The 9,280-nt window shown below is 46.0% G+C and overlaps 1 protein-coding gene across 1 annotated transcript in view; it reads left to right on the plus strand.

Annotated features, from left to right (window-relative positions):
- The window catches only part of znf462 (zinc finger protein 462), a 43,804-nt gene that overhangs the window by 18,300 nt on the left and 16,224 nt on the right, over window positions 1-9,280 (plus strand). The window contains exons 2-4 of the mRNA XM_080017626.1: window positions 2,134-2,375; window positions 2,595-7,819; window positions 8,018-8,152. Coding sequence (XP_079873752.1) covers window positions 2,174-2,375; window positions 2,595-7,819; window positions 8,018-8,152 — 5,562 coding nt within the window. The 5' untranslated portion in view covers window positions 2,134-2,173. The remainder of the gene's footprint in view (window positions 1-2,133; window positions 2,376-2,594; window positions 7,820-8,017; window positions 8,153-9,280) is intronic.

The following is a 9,280-nucleotide window of genomic DNA, read 5'->3' on the forward strand; positions in this document are numbered from 1 at the left end:
GGGGGCTTTTTGAATGCCGAAACTCAAAAATCGTTGGGGGTACGAATGGACATATTTAAATCGGCCGATCAACCTATTCACTGGGCATGATTACGGCTATTGATTTAAGATCCCTATAAATGATAGCTATGGCAACCGCCTTTATCGGCAAAATTGGACTTTCTTTAAGTGACACAAAGTAAACACCGTGGTGTCTGGTCGGAAGGGGGAAAAAAAACAAAACAAGATAGACGGAATGATGGCTGAATATTATGTTGCAGGGGGCTTTTGTTCAGGTCGAACGATTGTGGGAAGCGTGCACAAAGGACCCTGCTTCTAGTATGAGTCTTTAATCCCCTTTGAAACCATATTAATATTACTGCGTTTTTTTCCCCCGAAAAAATAAAAGGCGTGCGATGATGACCACTTTTGGCAAAAAGAGAAAAGAGATGTTTTGGAGAGTAGTTCTCAGGTTTGGGTAACGTCTCTGTAACCCTCCCCTGTAAGTGCTCATCAAGCCGTGACCATTTTGAATGCTAATGAGTTGCATTTAAATAAAGTGTCATGCTGTGTCAGCACACAAAGGAGTGTGGACAAGTGGAAAAAATCCACTTGATGAGGAGACTGTGCTGCCTTTTTGTCCGAGTCATTTCCTACAGCATCTGCTTTCTCTATCTTTGATATCCACGCATCCATGTAATGGCTGCTGTATTTGTATGAACATATTTACATTTATATCACTCCAGCGTAAATACCTTGTGTACAAAGCACGTCTCCCCAATAACTTTTTCACCAGACCTGTTCGTCACGATCTGGTTTGGCAGAAACCATAGGTTCATACGCCTACCACGCCGAAACTGTTTGGTATTCCGATGCCTAAACGATATATTATAGGGAGGATAATCTAAACGGGCAACCGAACAGAGCGGCATATTCTATATCTCACAAACAGAGAAATATAATAAACATGGTCATATCATGATTGTGTGTGTTTCTCACCAGGCTGAAGCCATGGAATACCTCAAAAGATCAGGGCCCCATGTCTCTGTCTATTTCATCCAATCTCCTTTGAGAGCAGTTAATACAATCTGACAGAAAAGTCCGATATGAAATACTGGTCTGTTGAGCGGGCTCTCCAGCTGTTGCTTATCCCAAGGTAACGCAAATGGGACAAACCAACAACTAATCCGCCTCAGGCTCATTGTTCTTTGAGTGATTCTACGCACAAAAAAAGAAAATCTTAGCATCCAGTACAACTGCAGGATATGCAGGATCTGTTCCTCTTTTATCACACCGTGTAGCCCTCCTTATCAGACCCGAGTTGAGCTTTGAATGTCATTAATTACATGGAATTGCAAAACAAATTGTATTTTTTTATCGCGGTGGGATGAAGCGGATACTTTTTTTGTGGTCATTTTGTTGATCTTGATCTGGAAGTTATAACTTTGTTTTGGTACGAATAATAATTCAATAATGTTTCAAGTTCAGAAGTACTGCTCTCTTCAACGCCTGCTTGAGGGCCGTGCGGTCGTTCCACCCGCGCGCCGAGATTAAAATGCGCGAGGCTCTGCTGAAAGGAGTTTGTATTCACGCAGCTATTTCTCATTCATATTGATCCACCGGTGAACTTCTTTTGTGTGTCACAGGAGTAAGCCTGCTGTCTTGTCTTGTTCCTACGTGTGATTATAAAAGGTTCCGGAGATGCAGTATGCACACAACCAGACCAAAAAAAGATGCGTGTAGAAGGAGAGGTGAACAAAAATGCTGTGCTTTGAGTTTGCGGGTGACACTGGAGCGCGAGCCCCCTGCGTGAACCATTTTGACAGTTTTCAGACGCCCCCCTCCCCTTTCTGCGATCAGTTTACAGATCACATGGTCGGTTGAATTGCGTCGATATGCTTGTTCCTGTTGTTGCAAATACGGTCTAATGCATGCATACGATCTAAACGCTATTCAGGGGCGGTGTTTTCCGGTGGCTCTTATTGGTCAAGGTCTTTCTTTGTGATGTCTATTTGAGTCCCTGGATCACTCTATATTGTGTGGCTTCTGTATTTTTCAGCCATAGGGAACCGCGCAAATATTCAGTTCGACTCGTAGATGTGAGAATATGCCGTCTCGTAAAACCTTTTCTTTTTTTTCCCCGCCCCTCCGTAGGTTTCCCTGATTTTACAGGGACCGCTCCCTCTCCTTAGCGATGGAGGTGCTGCAGTGCGACGGCTGCGACTTCCGCGCCGAATCGTACGGCGACTTGAAGGCCCACATCCAGGAGGTGCACACCGCTTTCCTGCAGCCCGCCGATGCGGATGAATCCAAATCGCTGAACGGGGATGAGGAAGAAGAGGAGGAATTTGACGACAAAAGCGAAAAGGATTTCTCGCCCTCTAAAGCCGGAATGAGTACGAATGTCATATTATTTCCCAGTAATATTCTTTGTTGCATCGAGCTAATCTTTGTTGATTGCAAAAGGCTTTTGCTATTTTTCTACTTATACTATTCTATATATCAAATGATTATATGTACATATTATTATATATACATACTATATATTAAGAGTTTATGGTTCAATAATATTTAAAGGATGTTGGTGATAAGTTAATTATTACATTCATTTTTAGGCCCCACCTCCAACAACAGTCCCAAACAAAGTGAGACAGCCGAGTCCCTCCTCCCATTTTACCAGTGCAAGTTCTGTGTACGGTACTTCAGATCAAAATCCTTCTTGAACAACCATACCAAAAAGGTGCACGATGTCGCCGAGGAAGATGCAGAGCCCAATAGCTCCTGCAAGACATCCAATCATCTTAGCTACTCCGTCATAAGGAACAACGACCATTCAAAGCTGTATTCCTGCCGATATTGCACATACAAATCTCCACGTAAGGCAAGGATACTCAAGCACCAAATTATGAATCACAATAAAGTTCCCTCGGAAGACGCCGAAGGTATTTCCAAGTACACCGAGGCCAGGGGGGAATCCGATCCCGCCGACGGGCTGCTTCAAGGAACGTTTGCCTGCGAATGGTGTGTCTATCAGACCGACGAGAAAGACAGCTGGACGAATCACGTGGTGAAGGAGCATAGTGACAAGGTGAAGATAGTATCCTCCGCCGAGGAGCTTGCAGGTGGGGCAAGCGCAAGCTCGTCCAAACCCGACTCTCCATCCCCTCCCAGGAGCCCCGCTAGGACGAACATCGCTGTCAGTGATGTGAGCGCTAAGGAGGCGTCCGTAGTGAGGGTGACGCCAGAAAACACCGTTGGCAAGCCAGACAGGAATGTAACTTTGTCGCAATGTTCACAACTCAATGATGTAACGCCTAACTGTACAAGTACCTCCGCTGCGTCGAAGAGTTTTGACGTGTCTGATGGTCCCGATACTATCGCTGAGGTGGATGCCGGCTTGTTGAATGAAGAAGACTCTAGGAGCAGCTTGGAGGATGAAGATGAAGAATTGGGCGACATAGATGATCCTAATTACACTGGGACCCTGTCAGCCGACGCGAAGCAGCTTTTGACTGACGAGGATAACAAATTACTGGAGACTAAAGGGATACCATTCAGAAAGTACATGAACCGATTCCAATGCCCCTTCTGTTCCTTCCTCACCATGCACAGGCGGAGCATTTCCCGCCATATTGAAAACATCCACCTTTCTGGTAAAACCACTGTGTATAAATGTGATGAATGCCCATTTATTTGCACCAGCGCTCTTAAGCTAGGGACACACAAACAGAGCCACAGTTCTGCAGACTTGGAAACCATGGACCTCACAAGTGACAGTCCAGAACCACAGAATAACACTACTGCAGAGCCAGTTAACGGGGGGAATGTAGTTTCCAAAGTCAATGGAAGAAAGTCCACCGGGCTAACGAATGACCAGCAGCATCCTCACCGGTGCACACTCTGCAGTTTCTCTACCACCACACTGAAAGGCCTTAGGGTTCATCAGCAGCATAAGCACTCGTACTGTGATGACCCACAGAACACTGTCTTTGAGGGCACCTTTGCTGATCAGCCAGACACTGAAGTTGAATGCGCTCCCATCTTTTTACAAAAAACCCAGACTCCCATTCTAGGACTCTCCACCAAAAAACGCTCAATAACAGGGAAAAGAGCACGAAAGTCCATCAATGACTTGCCCCTAGATTTGTCCTCAGTGAAGAAGAGGACCCGAATTGACGAAATTGCCAGCAATCTTCAAAGCAAGATCAGCCAAAGTCAGCAGGATATGATAATAAATCTGGATGAAATGGACGAGGAAGAAGAAGGAGAAAGTTATATTAGAAACCACGGAAGTAAAAATCCTGTTTTCACGTACAACATACATCAAATTAATGCACAAGAATCCACCCTATTTAATGAGATTGGCAGAATAGGTAAGAGGAAAAGCAACCCCAAGTCCAAACCGAGGAATATTCCCATTTTACTCACTCTCTCAGATGATAGTGAAAATATATCTTCAGATCCCAATGAGCTCCAAGACCATTGCAACCAAGAGAGTACAGACAATTTCCAGGAAAATGCTGAATATTCAGAAGAGCCGGGAACCGTCCGTTTTTACTGTAAACACTGTGATTACCATAACAAGTCAGCCCGTAGTGTCAGCACCCACTACCAGAGAATGCACCCGTATATCAAGTTTAGTTTTAAGTACATCCTGGACCCTGAAGACCAGAGTGCCGTCTTCCGCTGTTTAGAGTGCTACGTTGAATACACAAATTACAATGATCTACACCAACACTACATGGAACACCATCCTGAGGCGAGCAACGTCCTCAACTTTAACCAGCCAAATCTCGTTTACATGTGTCGCTTCTGTTCATACACCAGTCCGAATGTTAGAAGCCTAATGCCACATTACCAAAGAATGCATCCCACAGTTAAAATCAACAACGCCATGATCTTCTCCAGTTATGTAGTCGAGCAATCCCACAAGACTGGAGAGTCTCAGACGCTGCGCGAAATACTAAACTCTGGTCCGAAGAATTTCACCTCCACCGCCACGTGTTCCCCAAGGTCCTCCTCAAGCCCCACGCCCAAAACGGCCTCCAAGACCCCGGAGCCCAGCGTTGACAACGAGAGTCTGAAAGATGGCATTGGCGGTAACGTTGTGGTCTATGACTGCGATGTGTGCTCATTTGCTAGCCCCAACATGCACTCTGTTTTAGTCCACTATCAAAAGAAACACCCGGAACAGAAGGCCTCTTATTTCCGTATACAGAAAACCATGAAAATCATTTCGGTGGACGGATCGGAACCTGCTGCCAACTCTTCGTTTAACCTTGCCACAACTCCAAAGTCATCAAGTGCTACAGTGTATGGGCCCGATGAAGAAATATACTATTGCAAACACTGTGTGTACAGCAACAGATCTGTTGTGGGTGTGCTGGTCCATTATCAGAAGAGACACCCAGAAATAAAGGTGACGGCAAAATATATCAAACAAGGTGCCCCTACCTCTGGATTAATTAAGTTAATTGATGATTTGAACATTGCAACTCCCAAGCAGTTCTTAAAGCAGCTTCATAACAATGGATATGATGTGTCGAGTAACTCAAGCGATAAAACTGGAAGTGGAGACAAAGGTGAAGCTGAGATGCTTTTCTTTTGTCAACACTGTGATTACGGCAACCGTACTGTGAAAGGAGTGCTCATTCACTACCAGAAAAAGCACAGAGACACGAAGGCCAATGCAGATCTTGTGCGTCGTCATACTGCGGTTGTTCGGAGCCAGCGCGAGCATGCTCAGATGGTTCAGTCGGGCAACGGCTCGTCCGTCATGGCACAAGCCCCTGCGGACCCGGAGACTTCCACAGCTCTCCGGTCACTTAAGTGCAGACACTGTACCTACACATCACCTTATGTATATGCCTTAAAGAAACATCTCAAGAAAGAGCACCCAACTGTGAAGGCCACAGCCATGACTATATTACACTGGGCATACCAAGATGGCATTCTGGAAGCTGGCTACCACTGCGAGTGGTGCATTTACTCCCATGCTGAACCCCAAGGCCTGCTGCTGCATTACCAAAGACGCCATCCTGAGCACAATGTCGATTATACATACATGGCCAGCAAGCTTTGGGCAGGGCCAGAGACTACACACCAAGGGGGAACCTTTGACACCAAACACTACCAATGCAGAGACTGCGCCTTTGAGGCCTGTTCCATTTGGGATATCACCAATCACTACCAAGCAGTTCACCCTTGGGCCATCAAAGGAGATGAATCTGTGATTTTGGATATCATCAAAGGGAATAGAATGCCTGGTAAGCTCCACCAGTCCATGTCTAAAGAACATGCACCTTTCACTGGGCAGTCTGACGATGATGGGGCATTGGTCTTAGTTTCCACTCCTCAAGAAAGCAATCTTCATCCTTCGCACCCACGTCTCTCTATCTCAAACAACCCTTACCAGTGTACTGTATGTCTGTCAGAATATAACAGTCTCCATGGTCTCCTTACCCACTATGGAAAGAAACACCCGGGCATGAAGGTAAAAGCTGCAGATTTTGCACAGGAGGCTGACATCAACCCCAGTTCTGTTTATAAGTGCCGTCACTGTCCATACGTGAACTCTCGCATCCATGGGGTGCTCACTCACTACCAGAAAAGGCATCCATTAGTAAAAGTCACTGCAGAGGATTTTGCAGATGACATTGAGCAGATCAACGACGTAAATGATGAGGAGAAGTGCAAAACTCAAAGGCAGGGCTATGGTGCATATAGATGCAAAATGTGCCCCTATACACATGGGACACTGGAGAAACTTAAAATCCATTATGAAAAATACCACAATCAACCAGCAACAAATATGTTCACTCCTTCTCTCACAAAACTCTCCTCAAACAAAGAAACAGAGCCAGTGGCTGAATGCAGTGCCAGCAATATATCCAGTACACCTGAGGTACAGGATGTCAATAAATATGACCTTGGTCCCGCCAAGTTTCCCACTAATAAGACGGACAAACACGCTATGTTTAAATGTCAGCTCTGCAAATACTTTTGCTCGACCAGGAAAGGCATTGCGCGGCATTACCGTATAAAGCATAACAATGTCCGGGCTCAGCCGGAAGGCAAAAACAATGTCTTTAAATGTGCTCTCTGTCCATACACAAATCCAATACGCAAGGGTCTTGCGGCACACTACCAGAAGCGTCATGACATTGACGCCTATTACACCCACTGTTTGGCTGCTTCGAAGATGCTGAACGAGAAGCCCTCCAAAGTGATGGCACCCTCCCCGTCAGAACGGGAATGTTCGGAGATGAATGAAGACCTGCGGTTGGCCGTGGAGAGGAGAAAGTGTTCCCTCTGCGCTTTCCAGGCCTTCAGCAGGAAGAGCATCGTCTCGCACTACATTAAACGCCACCCAGGAGTCTTCCCCAAGAAGCAGCATGCTAGTAAGCTCGGCCGCTACTTCACTGTGATGTACGCCAAAGAGCCCGAGAAGCTCACTGGCATGGCAGCGTCGGAGGAAGACCAGGAAGCGGATGATGTCCAACCAGAGCCCGACAAGAAGATCGAGAATGACTGGCTGCCATTCAAGTGTCTTAAATGCTTCCGGTTATCCTTCAGCACGGTTGATCTGCTGTCTATGCACTACAATGACTACCACAACAATGACCTAAAGAGGGATTTCGCGGTTTCAACGGATCTCGGCGAGGACGGTTCGGACTTGTATCAGTGTTCTCACTGTGAGCTGAGGTTTCTGGACCTGCCAGTCCTGGCGAAGCATCTGATGAACCACAACGAGGATTTCCAGAAGTGGGCCACAAAGCATGAAAGGCGGAGAGAGCTCAGCAAACAGAAGGCCGCAGAAGCACCGGAGATCACGTCTGAGGTAAGGTTGTTTAAGACGGGGGTTTTCGTCAAATTTTGCCTGAGAAATGGTGTGGCGATAAATGAAAGGAGAAAAAAATAAGCCGAATGAATCATCTCGCAATCTTGCTGCCAAGATTGAATTTTAATAACAGATATACAGTGAGGTCAAATGTGAAGCTGTTATTCATAACCATTCCTGTTTTGTTTCTCTGAACAGGAGAACCCTGTAAATAAAACACCCATAGGCTTTAAATGTAACTTCTGTATGGAGGTACACCCAAGCCTCCGAGCCATCTGCAATCACCTTAGGAAGCATGTGCAGTACGGGGAGGCCAAAGAAGGGCATGTTAAGGTAAATACATCAATATTGCACGTTGCACTGTGATCTTGTTTCTGTTATTTGGAGAATAGGGGAGAAGTGGAAGGCACTTGTGTGGAAATGGAGGGAGCGCTGTGGAAGTGGAAGATCTGTTGCCAAGCCGCAGCTTTTGAGCTGTAGTGGATCACCACTTGTGGTGCATTAGTATTCCACGAGGGATTACCAGAGACTGAACGGCTCCGACGCCTCACCTTAAAAGGGTTCCTGGTTCTTTATGCGGATGATCAGAATATGATTTTGCATGTAAGGCGGTTTGGAGATGATTAAAGAAATATGTTGAAGGGCATGAATGTGTATTGGCAGTAAAGACCAATGTAACCTCAGTAAAACACTCGCGCTGGGGCTTGTTGGTTGTCGCAGCTTCGCAGCCAATTTAGCCATTTGGATCTGGTTTATGGAGGTTCATGATGGCACTGCCTGAGGGGGAGACAAGTGTGGAAGTTGTTTGGCTGGACCGGGCTTCTTCGTGTAGCCCCTTATCATCAGCGCGATGCATTTAAACATCAGGTCCTATGTATTGTGTGTAAGGGAACACGAACAAATGCAATCAAGGCGAACCGATGGAGGTGTCTGTGTGCACGTGCTTATTTTCGACCATTAAACCAATTTTCTCCCCTGTGTAATGTCACTATCGAGTTTTCATTGATAGAGGCACGCACAAAATGCTACGCAGCGGAGTAGGGGGTTACAAATCAGTATTATACGTACTAGAAGAAATAGAGAATTGTCTGTCGTAGAGGTTTGCCCCACATTTAAAGAACCAATGGGCTGTGCAATGGCAGGTACAGGGATGGCAGGATGGCAGGATGGCAGGGTGGATCTGTGGATGCCACGTCTTATTTATAGCCATCTGAAGTGCAGGGTCAGGCCTTTTTACAGACAGAATGAGTTTCCTGGAGGTAATAAACACTGTCTGCCTGTCATGGCTGCAGGAACGAGCCTGCACTCCTGCAGATGGAGGAAGCAGGGGTGCTGTTGGTTTGAAGGAAATGGCTGGAGAGGAGATTTGTCAAGCCTGAGCAATTTTAGTTAGGGAGAGAGTAAAAGAGAAAGACAAGACATGTGTCATGAAAAGGTCTGCTATTTTTTGTTTTTTATCTT

Source organism: Zeus faber, assembly GCF_960531495.2.
Source record: "Zeus faber genome assembly, chromosome: 17".
Lineage (NCBI taxonomy): Eukaryota > Metazoa > Chordata > Actinopteri > Zeiformes > Zeidae > Zeus > Zeus faber.